Source organism: Choloepus didactylus, chromosome 1, assembly GCF_015220235.1.
Source record: "Choloepus didactylus isolate mChoDid1 chromosome 1, mChoDid1.pri, whole genome shotgun sequence".
NCBI classification, from domain to species: Eukaryota; Metazoa; Chordata; class Mammalia; order Pilosa; family Megalonychidae; genus Choloepus; species Choloepus didactylus.
Window position 1 is genome coordinate 159,999,520 of NC_051307.1, and position 19,914 is coordinate 160,019,433.

At 40.9% G+C, this 19,914-nt stretch overlaps 1 protein-coding gene across 1 annotated transcript in view; it reads right to left on the bottom strand.

Annotated features, from left to right (window-relative positions):
• Nucleotides 1-8,821: 8,821 nt before the first annotated feature.
• PCCB (propionyl-CoA carboxylase subunit beta) overlaps nucleotides 8,822-19,914 on the bottom strand; it is a 130,461-nt gene continuing 119,368 nt past the window's right edge. The window contains exons 11-15 of the mRNA XM_037844497.1: nucleotides 12,629-12,736; nucleotides 12,269-12,369; nucleotides 11,762-11,860; nucleotides 10,635-10,734; nucleotides 8,822-9,126 (exon numbers count right to left, since the gene is read on the bottom strand). Of these exons, the coding sequence (XP_037700425.1) occupies nucleotides 9,005-9,126; nucleotides 10,635-10,734; nucleotides 11,762-11,860; nucleotides 12,269-12,369; nucleotides 12,629-12,736 (530 nt within the window). The 3' untranslated portion in view covers nucleotides 8,822-9,004. The remainder of the gene's footprint in view (nucleotides 9,127-10,634; nucleotides 10,735-11,761; nucleotides 11,861-12,268; nucleotides 12,370-12,628; nucleotides 12,737-19,914) is intronic.

Below are 19,914 nucleotides of genomic sequence, written 5' to 3' on the forward strand. Positions count from 1 at the left end.
GTCTTCGAGATTCATGGGTTCTGGGTTGTAGTTTGATAGTTTCAGGTATCCACCACCAGCTACCCCAATTCTTTGGAACCTAAAAAGGGTTGTCTAAAGTGTGCGTAAGAGTGCCCACCAGAGTGACCTCTCGGCTCCTTTTGTTTTTTTTTTTTGTTTTTTTTGTTTTTTTTTAATCATCATTTTATTGAGATATATTCACATACCACGCAGTCATACAAAACAAATTGTACTTTCGATTGTTTACAGTACCATTACATAGTTGTACATTCATCACCTAAATCAATCCCTGACACCTTCATTAGCACACACACAAAAATAACAAGAATAATAATTAGAGTGAAAAAGAGCAATTGAAGTAAAAAAGAACACTAGGTACCTTTGTCTGTTTGTTTGCTTCCCCTACTTTTCTACACATCGATCCATAAACTAGACAAAGTGGAGTTTGGTCCTTATGGCATTCCCAATCCCACTGTCACCCCTCATAAGCTACATTTTTATACAACTGTCTTCGAGATTCATGGGTTCTGGGTTGTAGTTTAATAGTTTCAGGTATCCACCACCAGCTACCCCAATTCTTTAGAACCTAAAAAGGGTTGTCTAACGTGTGCATAACAGTGCTCACCAGAGTGACCTCTCGGCTCCTTTTGGAATCTCTCTGCCACTGAAGCTTATTTCATTTCCTTTCACATCCCCCTTTTGGTCAAGAAGCTGTTCTCCGTCCCACGATGCCGGGTCTACATTCCTCCCCGGGAGTCATATTCCACGTTGCCAGGGAGATTCACTCCCCTGGGTGTCTGATCCCACGTAGGGGGGAGGGCAGTGATTTCACCTTTCAAGTTGGCTTAGCCAGAGAGAGAGAGGGCCACATCTGAGCAACAAAGAGGCATTCGGGAGGAGGCTCTTAGGCACAACCATAGGGAGGCCTAACCTCTCCTTTGCAGCAACCGTCTTCCCAAGGGTAAAACTTATGGTAGAGGGCTCAACCCATCAAACCACCAGTCCCCTGTGTCTGTGGTCATGTTAGCAACCATGGAGGTGGGGTAGGCCAATACCCCTGCATTCTCCACAGGCTCCTCAAGGGGGCACTACATCTTTTTTTTTTCCTTGTTCTTTTTTTTTTTTTTTAACTTTCCCTTCTTTTTTAAATCAACTGTATGAAAAAAAAGTTAAAAAGAAAACAAACATACAATAAAAGAACATTTCAAAGAGACCATAACAAGGGAGTAAGAAAAAGACAACTAACCTAAGATAACTGCTTAACTTCCAACATGTTCCTACTTTACCCCAAGAAAGTTACCTAGTATAGCAACCTTTCTGTGAACTTGTTCCTACTATATCCATCAGAAATTAACAGACCATAGTCATTCCTGGGCATCCCCAGAACGTTAAATAGCTTATCTGTTCTTCTTGGATTATTGTTCCCCCTTCCTTAATTGCTCTCTATTGCTAGTTCCCCTACATTCTACATTATAAACCATTTGTTTTACATTTTTCAAAGTTCACATTAGTGGTAGCATATAATAGTTCTCTTTTTGTGCCTGGCTTATTTTGCTCAGCATTATGTCTTCAAGGTTCATCCATGTTGTCATATGTTTCACGAGGTCGTTCCTTCTTACTGCTGTGTAGTATTCCATCGTGTGTATATACCACATTTTATTTATCCACTCATCTGTTGAAGGACATTTGGGTTGTTTCCATCTCTTGGCAATTGTCAATAATGCTGCCATGAACATTGGCGTGCAGATATCTGTTCGTGTCACTGCTTTCCGACCTTCAGGGTATATACCGAGAAGTGCAATTGCTGGATCGAATGGTAACTCTATTTCTAGTTTTCTAAGGAACTGCCAGACTGACTTCCAGAGTGGCTGAACCATTATACAGTCCCACCAACAGTGAATAAGAGTTCCAATTTCTCCACATCCCCTCCAGCATTTGTAGTTTCCTGTTTGTTTAATGGCAGCCAATCTAATCGGTGTTAGATGGTATCTCATTGTGGTCTTAATTTGCATCTCTCTAATAGCTAGTGAAGCTGAACATTTTTTCATGTGTTTCTTGGCCATTTGTATTTCCTCTTCAGAGAACTGTCTTTTCATATCTTTTGCCCATTTTATAATTGGGCTGTCTGTACTATTGTCATTGAGTTGTAGGATTTCTTTATATATGCAAGATATCAGTCTTTTGTCACATGCATGGTTTCCAAAAATTTTTTCCCATTGAGTTGGCTGCCTCTTTACCTTTTTGAGAAATTCCTTTGAGGTGCAGAAACTTCTAAGCTTCAGGAGTTCCCATTTATCTATTTTCTCTTTTGTTGCTTGTGCTTTGGGTGTAAAGTCTAGGAAGTGGCCGCCTAATACAAGGTCTTGAAGATGTTTTCCTACATTATCTTCTAGGAGTTTTATGGTACTTTCTTTTATATTGAGATCTTTGGTCCATTTTGAGTTAATTTTTGTGTAGGGGGTGAGGTAGGGGTCCTCTTTCATTCTTTTGGATATGGATATCCAACTCTCCCAGCCCCATTTGTTGAAAAGACCATTATGACTCAGTTCAGTGACTTTGGGGGCCTTATCAAAGATCAGTCGGCCATAGATCTGAGGGTCTATCTCTGAATTCTCAATTCGATTCCATTGATCTATATGTCTATCTTTGTGCCAGAACCATGCTGTTTTGGCAACTGTGGCTTTATAATAAGCTTCAAAGTCAGGGAGTGTAAGTCCTCCCACTTCGTTTTTCTTTTTTAGAGTGTCTTTAGCAATTCGAGGCATCTTCCCTTTCCAAATAAATTTGATAACTAGCTTTTCCAAGTCTGCAAAGTAGGTTGTTGGAATTTTGATTGGGATTGCATTGAATCTGTAGATGAGTTTGGGTAGAATTGACATCTTAATGACATTTAGTCTTCCTATCCATGAACATGGAATATTTTTCCATCTTTTAAGGTCCCCTTCTATTTCTTTTAGTAGAGTTATGTTGTTTTCTTTGTATAGGTCTTTTACATCTTTGGTTAAGTTTATCCCTAGGTACTTGATTTTTTTAGTTGCTATTGAAAATGGTATCTTTTTCTTGAGTGTCTCTTCAGATTGTTCATTTCTAGCATATAGAAACATTACTGACTTATGTGCATTAATCTTGTATCCCGCTACTTTGCTAAATTTGTTTATTAGCTCTAGTAGCTGTATCGTCGATTTCTCAGGGTTTTCCAGATATAAGATCATATCATCTGCAAACAATGACAGTTTTACTTCTTCTTTTCCAATTTGGATGCCTTTTATTTCTTTGTCTTGCCGGATTGCCCTGGCTAGCACTTCCAGCACAATGTTGAATAACAGTGGTGACAGCGGGCATCCTTGTCTTGTTCCTGATCTTAGAGGGAAGGCTTTCAGTCTCTCACCATTGAGTACTATGCTGGCTGTGGGTTTTTCATATATGCTCTTTATCATGTTGAGGAAGTTTCCTTCAATTCCTACCTTTTGAAGTGTTTTTATCAAAAAGGGATGTTGGATTTTGTCAAATGCTTTTTCAGCATCTATTGAGATGATCAATTGATTTTTCCTTTTTGACTTGTAAATGTGTTGTAATACATTGTTTTTCTTATGTTGAACCATCCTTGCATGCCTGGAATGAACCCCACTTGGTCATGGTGTATGATTTTTTTAATGTGTCTTTGGATTTGATTTGCAAGTATTTTGTTGAGGATTTTTGCATCTATATGCATTAGGGAGATTGGCCAGTAGTTTTCCTTTTTTGTAGCATCTTTGCCTGGTTTTGGTATTAGATTGATGTTAGCTTCATAAAATGAGTTAGGTAGTGTTCCATTTTCTTCAATGTTTTGAAAGAGTTTGAGTAAGATTGGTGTCAGTTCTTTCTGGAAAGTTTGGTAGAATTCCCCTGTGAAGCCATCTGGCCCTGGGCATTTATTTGTGGGAAGATTTTTGATGACTGATTGGATCTCTTTGCTTGTGATGGGTTGGTTGAGGTCTTCTATTTCTTCTCTGATCAGTCTAGGTTGTTCATATGTTTCCAGGAAATTGTCCATTTCCTCTACATTATCCAGTTTGTTGCCATACAGTTGTTCATAATATCCTCTTATAATTTTTTTAATTTCTTCAGGATCTGCAGTTATGTCACCTTTTTCATTCATTATTTTGTTTATATGGGTCTTCTCTCTTTTTGATTTTGTCAGTCTAGCTAGGGGCTTGTCAATCTTGTTGATCTTCTCAAAGAACCAGCTTTTGGTGATATTTATCCTATTGTTTTTTTGTTCTCCATGTCATTTATTTCTGCTTTAATCCTTGTTATTTCTTTTCTTCTACTTGGTTTAGGATTGGTTTGCTGTTCATTTTCTAGCTTCTTCAGTTGATCCATTAGTTCTTTGATTTTGGCTCTTTCTTCCTTTTTAATATATGCGTTTAGTGCTATAAATTTCCCCCTTAGCACTGCTTTTGCTGCATCCCATAGGTTTTGGTATGTTGTGTTCTCATTTTCATTCGTCTCTATATATTTAGCAATTTCTCTTGCTATTTCTTCTTTAACCCACTGATTGTTTAGGAGTGTGTTGTTTAACCTCCAGGTATTTGTGAATTTTCTAAGTCTCTGATGGTTATTGACTTCTAATTGTATTCCATTGTGGTCAGAGAATGTGCTTTGAATAATTTCAATCTTTTTAAATTTATTGAGGCTTGTTTTATGTCCCAGCATATGATCTATTCTGGAGAAATTTCCATGAGCACTAGAAAAGTATGTGTATCCTGGTGATTTGGGATGTAATGTCCTGTATATGTCTGTTAAATCTAATTCATTTATCAGATTGTTTAGGTTTTCAATTTCCTTATTGGTCCTCTGTCTGGTTGATCAATCTATAGGAGAGAGTGATGTGTTGAAGTCTCCCACAATTATTGTGGAAACATCAATTGCTTCCTTTAGTTTTGCCAGTGTTTCTCTCATGTATTTTGTGGCACCTTGATTGGGTGCATAGACATTTACGATTGTTATTTCTTCTTGTTGAATTGCCCCTTTTATTAGTATGTAGTGGCCTTCTTTGTCTCTCAAACATCCCTGCATTTAAAGTCTATTTTATCTGAGATTAATATTGCTACACCTGCTTTCTTTTGGCTGTAGCTTGCATGAAATATTTTTTCCCATCCTTTCACTTTCAGTTTCTTTGTGTCCCTGTGTCTAAGATGAGTCTCTTCTATGCAACATATTGATGGTTCATTTTTTTTGATCCATTCTGCGAATCTATATCTTTTAAATGGGGAGTTTAATCCATTTACATTCAACGGTATAACCGTGAAGGCATTTCTTGAATCAGCCATCTTATCCTTTGGTTTATGTTTGTCATATTTTTCCCCTCTCTCTATTAATATCCTTTATTGTACCCATACCGAATCTCTTTAGTACTGAACCTTTCTCCAAGTCTCTCTGTCCTTTCTTTGTTTCTCTGTCTGTAGGGCTCCTTTTAGTATCTCCAGTAGGGCAGGTCTCTTGTTAGGAAATTCTCTCAGCATTTCTTTGTCTGTGAAAAATTTAAGCTCTCTGTCAAATTTGAAGGAGAGCTTTGCTGGATAAAGTATTCTTGGTTGGAAAGTTTTCTCACTCAGAATTTTAAATATATCGTGCCACTGCCTTCTTGCCTCCATGGTGGCTGCTGAGTAGTCACTACTTAGCCTTATGCAGTTTCCTTTGTATGTGGTGAATTGCTTTTCTCTTGCTGCTTTCAGAACTTGCTCCTTCTCTTCTGTGTTTGACAGTGTGATCAGAATATGTCTCGGAGTGGGTTTATTTGGATTTATTCTATTTGGAGTTCGCTCAGCATTTATGATTTGTGTATTTATGTTGTTTAGAAGATTTGGGAAGTTTTCCCCAACAATTTCTTTGAATACTCTTCCTAGACCTTTACCCTTTTCTTCCCCTTCTGGAACACCAATGAGTCTTATATTCGGACGTTTCATATTATCTATCATATCCCTGAGGTCCATTTCGATTTTTTCAATTTTTTTCCCCATTCTTTCTTTTATGCTTTCATTTTCCATTCTGTCATCTTCCAGGTCACTGATTCGTTGTTCAACTTCCTCTAGTCTTGTACTATGAGTGTCCAGAATCTTTTTAATTTGGTCAACAGTTTCTTTAATTTCCATAAGATCATCCATTTTTTTACTTAGTCTTGCAATGTCTTCTTTATGCTCTTCTAGGGTCTTCTTGATCTCCTTTGTATCCCGTACTTTGGTCTCATTGTTCATCTTTAGTTCTTTGAGTAGCTGCTCTAGGTGCTGTGTCTCTTCTGGTCTTTTGATTTGGGTGCTTGGGCTTGGGTTATCCATATCGTCTGTTTTTTTCATATGCTTTATAATTTTCTGTTGTTTTTGGCCTCTTGGCATTTGCTGAACTTGATAGGGTTCTTTTAGGATTTGTAGACCAATTGAAGTCCTTATCTCTAATTTTTCAGATCTACAGCTTCATGGAGTACACTTTCTCTAACTAACCAGCAGGTGGCGTCCATGAGCCACCTGTTCTCCACAAGCCAGTTCTCCCCTGCTTAGCCTTTTTGGTGAGTGGGGGAGTGAGTCTTGTGGGGTCCAATTGGTGTACCAAGCTTGCGTGTGTAGTTGGTGTTGCCTGCCCTGTATATGGGGCGTGTTTCTGGGCAGTCAGGGAGGGGGGGGGTGGCTCTAACAATCAAATCTCCCTGGTGATCCTAGAGTTTTAAAGCTGCTGCACTAGTCTAATCCTTCAGTTCAGTCCTGCCACAGTTTGTCTCTGCCACTGACCCACAAGTCCTTGGTATTGGCGTATGGCTCCTGAGACTTGCAAGTGGGCCGCTCTTCCAGGCTGTGCACCCCGGGTCCTCTGTTGAGGGATGACTGTGCTATGTCACAGGTGAGTGCCGTCCCCCCAGGGCAGTTCTGGGCTGCTGGGCTGTGTAGGGAGGCTCCCAGTCTGTTGAAATGATGGCTGAATGGGGCTTTGTTAATTCACACTGCTCCACCTTCCCAACTCTGGGACAATCAGCTGAGGTTGCAGGGAAGGCTAATGTCCACACCCAGTTTTGTGGTGTGTGCCTGTTATTTGAAGCGCTTCAGTCACACTGGGTTGTCTGGGGCAGCTCTGGGCTATGGGGCTGGCGATGGGCAGGAGTGTTTCCTGTCCACCAGGATGATGGCTGTGAGCAGATACCCCCCTTTTCTTGGGAAGTTGTGGTGTTCAGTGAATTTTCTCAGCCACTGGATTATTGCCTTTTGTCTCAGAGCTCTCTTAGTTCTGCTCGTGTCTTGACCTGCCCAAATTGCAAGTTTTTGAAGCTTTCTGTATTGGGCTTCTTACAGTAATTGTTTTAGAAAAAGAAAAAAGGATTAAAAAAAAAAAAATGGCCCTCCTCAGAGATCTAATGGGTTATTGAAATGCTAAGAGACAAAGCAATTAGGGCCATTAAGGAAAGGTCCACAGGGCAGAGAGATCAGCTTTTCTTCGGGATTTGCATATGAGCCTCAGGGCCTGAGCTCTGCCCTTCCCCTTTCTATGTTCACCAGAACTCCAAAAATCCTCCGCTTTTATTTTGGAGTTTTTCGTGTTGTTTTTTTCTATGCCTGTCTCCTCTCTGCTGGGCTGGCTGCTCTCAGATTCTCTGGTGTCTGGTCTCAGTCTATCTATGGTTGGAGTTTGGATCAGTAGAATGAGTTTCCGATAAGGGCTGCCACTGCAGTTCTCCCTTCTCCTTCCCGGAGCTGACAGCCCCTCCTCCCACGGGACTGAGCCTGGCAGGGAGGGGCGCGGGTCCCCTGGCAGCAAAAACTTACAGATTTTGCTGATCTCAGCAGTTCGACTTTTTCATGAGTGTTGTATGAAGTATGCCCAAAGTCAGATTGCTCTGTGGTGTCCAGTCCACGCAGTTCCTGGCTTTCTACCTACTTTCCTGGAGGAGTAACTAAAACACACAGCTCACCAGTCCGCCATCTTGCCCCGCCTCCCAGATAGATAGGATTTTAAAATGCCACACTGATAATTTACTAATTACAAAGGGAAAATGGTGGCAAAACCTTTGCAGCCACCACCATTTTCAAATGAGCAGAGTGAGTCAGCATCACCAATATGGGAAAAACTGACATGTACTTCCTGATATGATACACTGAAAGGACACACTTATGTAACACTGTTACCTGCACCCAAACATCAGGAAACAATCTGACAAACCCAAACTGAGGGACAGTCTACAAAATAATCAGCATGCACTCTTCAAAACTGAATGTCATGAAAGAGAAAGACTGGTAAAACTGAACTTGTTCCTAGGAGATAACACAACTGAAGTTCTGGGGCAAAAGGGATGTGATGCTTGCAACTTGCTCTCAAATGAGTCCAACAAAATAATAAGTATATATTTATAGAAAGAGGGGAATCATATGTAGAAAAATAGAGCTGGAGAATCTAAGTGAAGAGTATACAATGCAATTCTTACATTTCTATAGGCTTGAAAGTTTTCAAAATAAAGTTAAGATAGGGTACTATGCCTTACTGAGCATCTGTTCTGCTAGACACGTAAGCACAAAACTGCAAACATCTCATTTAGTTCTCAGCAATTACTGGGGGGATTAAGGAATAGGGCATATTATCCCCCATTGTAAAAGTAAGGAAACTAAGAACTTGGAAGATAAGTACTTTGTCCTACAAGCTAATTATCCTCACCTATGGAGAAAAAAGATTCTTGAGGGGAAAAAACAGACAATACATCGAGGTTACAAAAGATGAGCTCTGGGTGCTAAGATTAGGTACTGTTTTCTTTGTTTCTCAATTTTTCAGATTTCTGCCACAAAATAAATCCATAATCAAAAAATACCAATTAAGTATTTTAATAAAGCATAATTATTTTACAGTAAAGCATCAAACATTTTCTAAAATTTAATAAACTTAATTATTCCAAGTTATTACTGGTATTTAGATTTCTTGCAAAAGACAGGGATGGGGTGTAAAAAACCAGGCAGTAATTCTGCTCTTGGTTCATTTTCCACTGATTTGTTTACAGTGGAATATTTGCATGTTTCCTCCAAGGACGCTGCACCTTCTTGCTGATCAAGACCTCCAGGTCACAGCAGATTCGGGCACGAGTGGAGGAAGGCTGTATGATGTCATCCACAAATCCTGGTGAGGTACAGAAAAGGAAGTAGATCATGTGCATCCCCAGATGGTGCCACCCTCCAACCCTGTGCTGCTCGGCCTAGGTATTACATCTTTGAAACCAAGAGTGTAGACAGGGTCCAACCTGATATAAGAGGCTGAAAAATAGGCTGGGGCTGTGAACCCTCCCCTGCTTCCCAGGAAACTCTGACATGTCACCTTCTGGCTAAGAAGCACTTGGCAAAAAGAAAAACTAGACCCCCTCCTAACCTCTCCCCATCCAGCTTGCTCCCGTACTTCTACCTTACCAAGATGAATTCATTAGGGAACAATATTAAGAATATACACCTAAATTTTGAAAAATGACTAGAACAATTACTCTCTATATACAAGTTCTGCAACAGACTTTGCTAGTCCTCCTATCAAGAGGTGGGGTCAGTTTCTTCACCTCACTTCTTGACTTGCTTTGGCCAATAGAATGTGGCAAAAGTGACATTATGCAAAATCCAAGCCTAGGCCTCATGGGATCTTGTAGCTTCCCCTCTTGCCCTCCTGCTGCCCTGAGGATATCATGTGCAAATGAATTACATCCCCAGGAAAAAAACATGTTCTTAATCCATTCCTGAGGGTGTGAACCCATTGTAAATAGGACCTTTTGAATATTTTATTTTTACTTAAGGTGTGGCCAACTGAATCAAGGTAAGTCTTAATCTTATTACTGGAGGCCTTATAGAAAAGGCCAGAGAAGGCCACAGAAAGGTGAAAGTCAACAGAACCCACAACAGAAAGGAGAAGGTGTCACCATGTGAGTTGCTGTGTGATAGAAAAACCAAGGATGCAAGGATCACCAGCAGCCAGCCCCAGAATGCCAGTCTTCCAGGAGAAAGGATCACCTGCTGATGCTTAGATTTTGGACTTCTCTCCTCAAAACTGTGAGCCAGTAAATTCCATAAGCTTAATAAATTAAGCCAACCCATTGTAAAATATTTGTTTTAGCAGATTAGAAACGAAGACAACCTGTAAAGAAGCCTAGGCTAGCCTCCTTAAGGATAAAACACCATGTAGAGAGAGAAGTCCTGCCAGCCACCATCAGTCATGTGAGTGAGGCCCTCTTGGACCATCCAGCCCCAGTCAATCCACCAGATGACTACAACTGCATGAGTGATCCCAGGAAGGCCCAGCAGAACCACCACCCAGCTTAACCCAGACAAAAATTGCCTACCTTCGGAACCATGAACAACCCAAAAAAGTGGTTGTTTTAAACCACTAAGTTCGGGGTGGATTTTTACATAGTGCTATTTAATTAGAACAGTATCTAGAAATTGAGCTATTTAAGCAATGTTGTTTTGATCATGGTTACTACAAGGCCCCCTGCACTTAAGTGATTACTGCCCAGGGACAGCGCAAACCCTCTCCAGGCTCCAAATTTGACTGCAAGAGCAAAAGGCAGTTATGGGAGACTTCTTGGAGTGAAAGAATGAGCAAGTGGCCAAACAAATGAACAGAGCTTCCCTCCCACCACAGTCCCCTACCTCTCACTGCTGCAGGAAAAGGATTGGCAAACTTCTCAATATACTCTGTCCGAGCAGCTTCCACATTCTCATGCCCTTTGAAGATAATCTCCACAGCACCCTATCAAAAAAAGAGTCACTGAACTTCGCTGGAAGCCCCAATCCAGGCGTACCTCATTTATGTGTGGGGTTGTAAACTTCTTGGTAAATCAGTGTATTGGAAAGAAGTGCCAACTTCAGGGGCCAGAGCACAGAGGCAGGCACTGCTGGGGCAACCATCATGACTCCAGCAATGGCATGACGGGACAGATGGCTGTAACCCAGGCAAAGATATGGTCACTGGCTTCTCTCCCAAGGTTCCTTCTTGCCCTCTCCATTTGTACTCACCATCCTTCTTTGAAGCCAGTATTTCTGGACTATTCCCACTATTAGATCCATGGCCCTTTGCATTAAGGGGAAATAAAAGTGCTGTTTTCCTTTTTCATTTTCCTGAGCCCTCAACACAAAAATCAGTGGCCAGAAGCAAATAGACTGAACTGCAAATGTACAAAGATGGGGGGTGAAGGATGGGCTTTCAAGTAAGAACCCCTGAAAGTCAGATCTAGGGGTGGGCCCTGAGAGTTATCTGAGTTAACCCCAACAGTCATTTCAAAGAAGGGAAGGAGTAGGAAACAGTCCAGCAACAGGAAGTTGCCCAAGATCATCAGGATCAGAACTAGTTTAGCTTCTTATGGACTGAAAGGAGTGGTTCTGGAACCCTAGGAGTCTAGGTGGCACTAGGAGGAATGTCTAATCCTCCCAATGTCTGATACAGCTGCCTCAATCCTTCCTCTTATACTCACACTCTTCAAAACCCACTCTGGGCTCCTCCCACCTAACGTTCCTCCCTCTTTCCATTCCTTTCTCCTGCCCTACACACTCAGCATGAAGACACAGGGATGTACGAGAAGTGAGAGCCTAGAACAAAAAAGCAGAGCTGGTCTTGGGCCCTAGGAGGGAGCCTTTCCAAGATCTGGGCCCCAACTCCCTTGAGTTCTGGCTCATCCTAGAAACCCTGGCCTTTGTCCAATATTTCCCAGTTGTGTTGAGTGTCTGCTTGAAGAGTACTGTTCCTGGACACAGGGAAGGGGAAAGCTGGGGGTCCTCACTTTTGCTCCCATGACTGCGATCTCTGCTGTGGGCCAGGCATAGTTGGTGTCGCCGCAAAGGTGCTTGGAGCTCATGACATCATAGGCACCTCCATAGGCCTAAAACAGATCCAAATACTGAATGTTAGAACTTGAGACAACCAGTTCATGTTGCTGACAACCCCAGGAAGCCAAGTGAAATGGGGATGAAGAATAACAGCAGTTCTCCTGGGCTGCTCAAGGCCTGTTACCTGCAAGGCCAGGGAGCCAGAGTGCAGGATACATGGGCATAGCTTAGAGGCCTTTCATAGTTAATGTTCACTGTCTTTCCTGGCTTTTTAAAATTATTGCTGTTTTTACTTCCCTTGTGTTAAAAGACCATGGACATGTTTGCAGGGCTGGAAATGTATTAAAGAATGAGCAATGCATACTCACTTCTAGCCCTGGTGAAACTTTGCCAGACCTCCAACCATGGCTGTGCTGTGGGGAGAGAGAGTGGGGTCTTGGCTTCCAAAATGGATTACTTACCTTCCTAGTAATGACTGTAACCTTGGGCACAGTTGCCTCAGCAAATGCATAGAGCAGCTTGGCACCATGCCGGATGATTCCTCCATACTCCTGTGCTGTGCCTAGATTATGAGGAAGAGTTACAAGACACCCATATAATCCTTAGATGGCTTTTCTGTCACTCTAAGCTGTCAGATCTTCCCCTACCTCCCCTCAAAGAACCATGAGAGGGCCAACCACCTCTCACACAGCCTGCCTTCCAGACACACAGAATTTGGAGAAGTCACAGATCCTTAAAGCAAGAAGATCTCCAAATAAAGTGGGTGTCTTACTGGGCAAATTTTCCTCTCCTGACCTCCACAGACTCTGTCAGTGACTTACCAGGTAGAAACCCAGGGACATCAACAAAAGTGATGAGTGGAATATTGAATGCATCACAGAATCGGACAAAACGAGCCCCCTTTACAGATGAATTAATATCCAAGCATCCTAGAAAGAAAAAGAGTATCGGTGCTGAACTTCTGGACAATTCCCAGTTCTACCCACAATGGGGTGTGTACACAACAACCATCCAGAGCTAGTTTCTATGGAGGTGCCACGGTTTCCTCATCTTAGAACAGCAATAGGGAACCCTCAAGCTCCAGAAAAAACAGGGAAGATGGGAGAACCCACCTGCCACTGGCCACAGAGGGCCCATCCCCATTGGCTCCCTTCTAGGAGCACATCCCAGTGCAGGCCCCTAGGCTCTGCCCCACAAACTGAGGACTGCTGCTAGCTGACTGTGGCCAGGCTTGCAAGCATCAGTGGGAAATATTATTCAGAGGCTGTTCTTAGAGAGTCCACAGAGCTTGGATTCTGACTGCAGCAATTATAGCAGTGTGCCCTTGGAAAATGACTTGATCTTTCTGACCATGAGTTTCCTTACCTTCTAGCATGGTTGTAAGAAATTAAAGGAGATGTTCATTAACAGAACATCCAGACGGAACAACAGTAAGAAATAGAGGACTTGAACAATATTATAAGCCAATTAGACCTAACAGACATTCACAGAACACATCATCCAACAGAAGCAGGATATACTTTCCTCTAAAGTGCACACAGATCATTCTCTAGGACAGGCCACATGTTAGGTCACAAAACAAGTCTCAATACACTTAAAACAATGGAAATCATACAAAGCTATCTTCTCTAAACACAATGGAATGAAGCTAGAATTCAAAAACGGAGAATTACAAAATTCAAAAATATGTAAAAATTAAACAATACACTCTTAAACAACCTATGGATTAAACAAGAAATCCAAGGGAAATTAGGAAATATCTGAGATGAATGAAAACAAAACACAACATACCAAACCTTATGGGATGAAGCAAAAGCAGTGCTGAGAGGGAATTTTACAGATCTAAATGCTTACATTAAAAGAGAAGAATGCTCACTGTTCCAGTTTGCTAGAGCTGCCGTTATGCAAAATACCAGAAATGGATTAGCTTTTATAAAGAGGATTTATTGATACAAGTTTAGAATTCTGAGTGTCCAAACTAAGGCATCAACAAGACAATACCCTCACTGAAGAACGGCCAGTCGTGTCCAGAACCTTTGTCAGCTGGGAAGGCATATGGCTGGCATCTGCTGGTCCTTTGCTCCTGGGTTTTGTTTCAAAATGGCTTTCTCCAAAATGTCTCTGGACTTCTGTCTTCACTCCTCTCTCTCAGCTCCTGTGCATCCTTGCTTCTTTCTCCCAGGGCATTTCTCTCTAAGCATCTGGGTGTCTTCTCTTATCTTCTCCAGGACAAACTCTGGGCTTCATCTCGAAGCTTAACGTCTCCATATGTCCTTCTGTTTGTATCTCCAAGCATCTCTAAGCGTCATCCAGCATCTGGGTCTGTGTCACCTCTTAGCTTCTCTCTTAAATACTCCAGTGAACAAATCAAGACCCACCCTAAATGGGCACGCCACACCTCCACAGAATAATCTAATCAAAAGTAACACCGCAGTTGGATGCGTCACATCTCCAAGGAAACACTCAATTGAAAGGTTCCACCCTAATCAAAAGACTAATAAGTCTGCCCCTATAAGATTGCATTAAAAAACATGGCTTTTGGGGGGACATAATATGTCCAAACTGGCACAATCACCATGGGATGCAAGGCAGGGATACAAGGCCAAGGAACCCCAAGGATCACTGGCAGCCAGCATAAGAATGTTACAGACTTTGGGAAGAAACCATTGACTCACTGATGCCTTGATTTTGGACTTACAGCTCCAAAACCAGGACATGAGTGAATGGGGTGAAGTTTTTCTTGAAAAACCAGAAAAACTTCTGGAGTGCTGCAAGTACTGGCCTGCCTGGAAAAATGGGGATGTGTGTGCTTATCACCATCATGTTTCACCTTGCAAAGCCTTTCTCAATTGTAATTTTCCTGAAAAATGTTTGTCTCCCAAATTGTAAATACCATGCAAAATGTTCTAAACCAGATTGTCCCTTCACTTTTATGAGTAGAAAAAAGCCAGTACTGCCCCCAAAACTAGCAATTACAACACCAACACCACTTTCTGGTACTCAGCTCTGCCATTACTTCCCTGCTTGTAAGAAAACAGAATGTCCCTTCTATGATCCAAAATACTGTAAATGTAACATTGAATATATATAAGACCTGAGTGTATGCTCTACCATCCCATCATTATGGTACCACCAAAACATGCCTTGAAATGGATATGACCCTCAAAGAATGAAAGACACACAGTCCTATCCAGCATATCATGGGCTTGAAAGTTTCCATCTATTGCAAGATAAAAGATAGTCTACAGAACTTGTCAAATCTTTGAAACTCAGAATATATTGCTTTCATAATATGAAGTTTATTGTCTATTTAAAGTGCCTAACTTATTCAGTTTGTAAGTTTACTAGTGGTTTTAACATGGGGTGTATTTTTTGTTTTGTTTCACAGTTAAAACACAGTTTAAACTTCTGGAAAGATGGTGAAATTAGAAGAGGCAGAGCAAAGTTCTCCTTCGTGAAAACACTAGATAAAGACAGAAAGCACTCCAGAACAGCAGCTCCAGGGTGCCACCAGCCAGGCACCACATAATGAGTACAAAGCTGGAGAGGCCAAGAGACTGCATTTAGGACAGGTGAGTGTTCGGCCTGGAACACCGCTGGAGATGGGCAGTTGGAGCCAGCTGACAAGCACAGAAAGGAGCAGCCTTCCACACCCCGTTCACCCTTCTCAGTAGTTGGCTGGGGTGATAACCCTTCACAGCCCCATGACCAAGAGCTCCTGTGCTAGGGACTGCAGTTGAAGCTGGCAGACGAGCATGGAACAGGGAAGCTTTCCACGCCTCATGCACCCATCTCAGCAGTTGTCTGGGGAGATAACCCTTCATGGCCCTGAGGTTGAGAGCTACCGTGCCAGGAACTGGCACCTAGAGCTGGCTGCTGAGCGCAGAGCGAGCAGCTTTCTAAGCCCTGTGTACCTATCTTAGCAGTTAGCTAGGGAGATAACCTTCCACAGCTCCATGGCCAAGAGCTCCCGTGTGTGAACTCAGGATTGGTGGTCTTGTGAATGCAACCACTCTTCCTCCATGGAAGCCCATGGTGTGCACAGCCTAGAGGCAAGGGCATCACACGGAATTGCCAGGAGCCCCTCCCTAACTCCAAGGACTCACAGGCACCCTGGGGACTGCAGTGCATTTGACTTGGAAGGTGAGATGCGCAGCTCCACAGCCCCAGAGTAGCCCACCTGCAGCCCCGGGAACTGCTGGGACTGCTGTGCCCTGGAGCAGACTCCCTGCCAAACTGCAGGGAATCTCCCCTCCCACAGGGCGGGCAGTCCCAGTGCACACGTAAAATTGGTGCACTGACTGGATTACCACCCAGTTTGGACCCCACTCAGTGCACAGACGAAGTTGGGTGAGAACTAGCTTAAGGGTAAAAGGAAGTTCAAGAGCAAAGTTTGTTAGGACAGGAAAAGTGCACTCCACCAAGCTGTAACTTTGCCAAATTATAGATAAATGTTCAAATAAAGCTGCATATCCTAAAATAACCTTAGCAAGATAAGCAAATGCCACAAGGCCAACAACAGAAAATTATAAAGCATATGAAGAAACCAGAAGATATGGACAACCCAAATGACCAAATTAAAAAGCCAAGGAAGACACAGAACTTGGGACAATTAATCAACGAAGTACACAAAAATCTACAAAACAACTTCAATGCGATGGCTAAGGACATAAAACACATCAGGAAGACCCTAGAAAAGCATAAACAAGAATTTGAAAGAGAAAATTTTAAAATAGCAGATATTAAGGAAATAAGATACTGTTGATCAAATTAAAAATATACAAAATATACTTGAGACACACAACAGCAGATTTGAAGAGGCAGATGAAAGAATTCACGAACTAGAGGACAGGAAGATGGAATGTAAAAGCACAAAAGAAAGAATGGTGAAAAAAATCAAAATATTTGAAATGGATCTCAGGATCCATTTCCATCATGCCCATCCACGATGGACAACATGAAGCGCAGAAATACAAGAATCATTGGTGTTCCAGAAGGTGAAGAGAAGAGTGAAGGGCTAGGAAGAGTATTTGAAGACATTGTTGGAGAAAGCCTCCCACCCCTTCTAAATGACATAAATATGTGAATCAAAGATGCCCAATGAACTCCAAATAGGATAAATCCAAATAAATCCACTTATTTATTTGGACTTATTCAGACTTATTTATTTGGACTTATTTACTTTGGACTTATTTGGATCAGCTTTTCAAATGCTGAAGAAAAAGCAGGAGAGAAATGATTCACTACTTACAAGGGAAACAACTTAAGACTAAGTACTGACTACTCAGCAGGCACCATGGAGGTGAGAAGATACTGGTATGACATGTAAAATACTGAAAGAGAAAAATTGCCAGGCAAGATTTCTTTATCCAGCAAAGCTCTCCTTCAAAATTGACAGAGAGTTTAAAATTTTCACAAATGCTGAGAGAATTTGTTAGTAAGAGACCTGCCCTGCAAGAAATACTAAAGGGAGCTCTACCAGCTGAGAAAAACAGAAAGGAGAGAGAGGCCTGGAGAAGGGCACAGAACTGAAGAGTATTAGTAAGGGTAACTTAAAGGAAATAGAGAGAGGGAAAAAATAGATCTGACAACTAAAAACCAAAGGATAAGATGGTCGATTCAAGAACTGCCTTCACAGTATAAAACTGAATGTGAATGGATTAAACTCCTCAGTGATTTAAAAAAGTATGGACCATCAATATGCTGTTTACAAGAGACTCATCTTAGACCCAGCAACACAAAGAGGTTGAAAGTCAAAGGATGGAAAAAAATATTCCACACAAGTACAGCCAAGAGAAAGCAGGGGTAGCAATACTAATTTCACAAAAATAAAGACAAAGAAGGACATTATATACTAATAAAAGGGACAATTCACCAAGAAGATATAACAATCATAAATGTTTATGCACTGAGTCACAGCACTCCAAAGTATATGAGATAAACATCGGCAAAACTGAAGGAAGCAACAGACATTCTACAATAATCATAGAAGACTTCAATACACCACTCTCTTCTATAGGTAGACCAACCAGACAGATGATCAATAAAGAAACTGAGAACCTAAAAATTGTGATAAATGAGTTAGACTTAATGGAGATATATAGAGTATTACATTCCAAATTACCACAATATACATTCTTCACTAGTGCTCATGGAACATTCTCCAGGATAGATTATATGCTGGGGCACAAAACAAGTCTTAATAAATTTAAAAAGACTGAAATTATTCAAAGCACATTCTCTGACCACAATGGAATGCAAGTAGAAGTCAATAACCATCAAAGAACCAGAACATTCACAAATACATGGAGATTAAACAACACACTCCTAAAAAATCAGTGGATCAAAGAAGAAATTGCAAGAGAAATTGCTAAATATCTAAAGGTGAATGAAAACAAGAGCACAACATATCAAAACTTATGGGATGCAATGAAGGTGGTATTGAGGGTGAAATTTATAGCTCTAAATACATACATTAAAAAGGAAGAAAGAGCTAAAACCAAAGAACTAATGCGACAACTGAAGAAGCTCGAAAATGAACAGTAAACTAATCCTAAACCAAGTAGAATAAAGGAAATAACAAGGATTAAAGCAGAAATAAATGAGCTGGAGAACAAAAAAACAAAGAGAATAAATAAAACCAAAAGTTGGTTCTTTGAGAAGATCAACAAGAATGACAGACCCTTAGCTAGACTTACAAAGTCAAAAAAAGAGAAGACCCAAATAAACAAAATCATAAATGAGAGGGGTGACATTACTGTGGATCCCAAAGAAATTTTAAAAATCCTCAGAGGACAGGATGAGCTGTACACCAACAAACTAGACAAGCTAGAGGAAATGGATAACTTCCTGGAAACACATGAATAGCCTATACTGACCCAAGAAGAAATACAAGACCTCAATAAGCCAACCACAAGTAAAGAGATCCAATCAGTCATCAAAAAGCTTCCTACAAATAAATGCCCAGGGCCAAATGGCTTCACAGGAATTTTACCAAACTTTCCAAAAAGAACTGACACCATTCCCACTCAAACATTTTCGAAAAAAAAAAAAAAAAACTGAAGAAAAGGGAACACTACCTAACTCATTTTATGAAACTAACAGCATTCCAATACCAAAACCAGATAAAGATGCTACAAGAAAGGAAAACTGCAGGCCAATCTCCCCAATGAATATAGATGCAAAAATTCTCAACAAAATACTTGCAAATCAAATCCAAAGAAACAGTGAAAAAAATCATACACCATGACCAACTGGAGTTCATCCCAGGCATGCATGGATGGTTCAACACAAAAAAAATCAATGTATTACCACACATTAACAAATCAAAAGGGAAACATAAATGATCATCTCAATAGATGCTGAAAAAGCATTCAACAAAATTCAGCATCCTTTTTTGATAAAATTACTCCAAAAGGTAGGAATTGAAGGAAACTTCCTCAATATGATAAAGGGCATATATGAAAAACTCATAGCCAGCATATAGTACTCAACAGTGAGAAACTGAAAGCCTTGCCCCTAAGATCGCAAACAAGACAAGGATACCCACTGTCACCACTATTATTCAACACTCTGCTAGAAGTTCTAGCCAGAGCAATCCAGAAAGACTAAGAAATTAAAGGCATCAAATTGGAAAAGGAGATGTAAAAGTGTCATTATTTGCAGATTCTATGATCGTCTATTTGGAAAATCCTGAGAAATCAATGACACAGCTACTTGAGCTAATAAGTAAATTCAGCCAAGTGGTGGGATATGAGATTAATGAGCAAAAAGTTGGTAATGTTCCTATACATTGGAAATGACCTAACTGAAAAGTCACTCAAGAAAAAAATTCCATTCACAATAGCAACTAAAAAAATCAAATATCTAGGAATAAACTTAACCAAGGATACAAAAGACCTCTACACAGAAAATTATATAACTTTACTAAAAGAAATAATAGGGAACTTAAAGAGATGGAAAGATATTATGTGTTCATGCATAGGAAGGCTAAACATCATTAAGATGTCAATCCTACCTAAACTATCTACAGATTCAATGCATTTCCAATCAAAATTCCAACAACTGACTTTGCAGACTTGGAAAAGCTACTTAGCAAATTTATTTG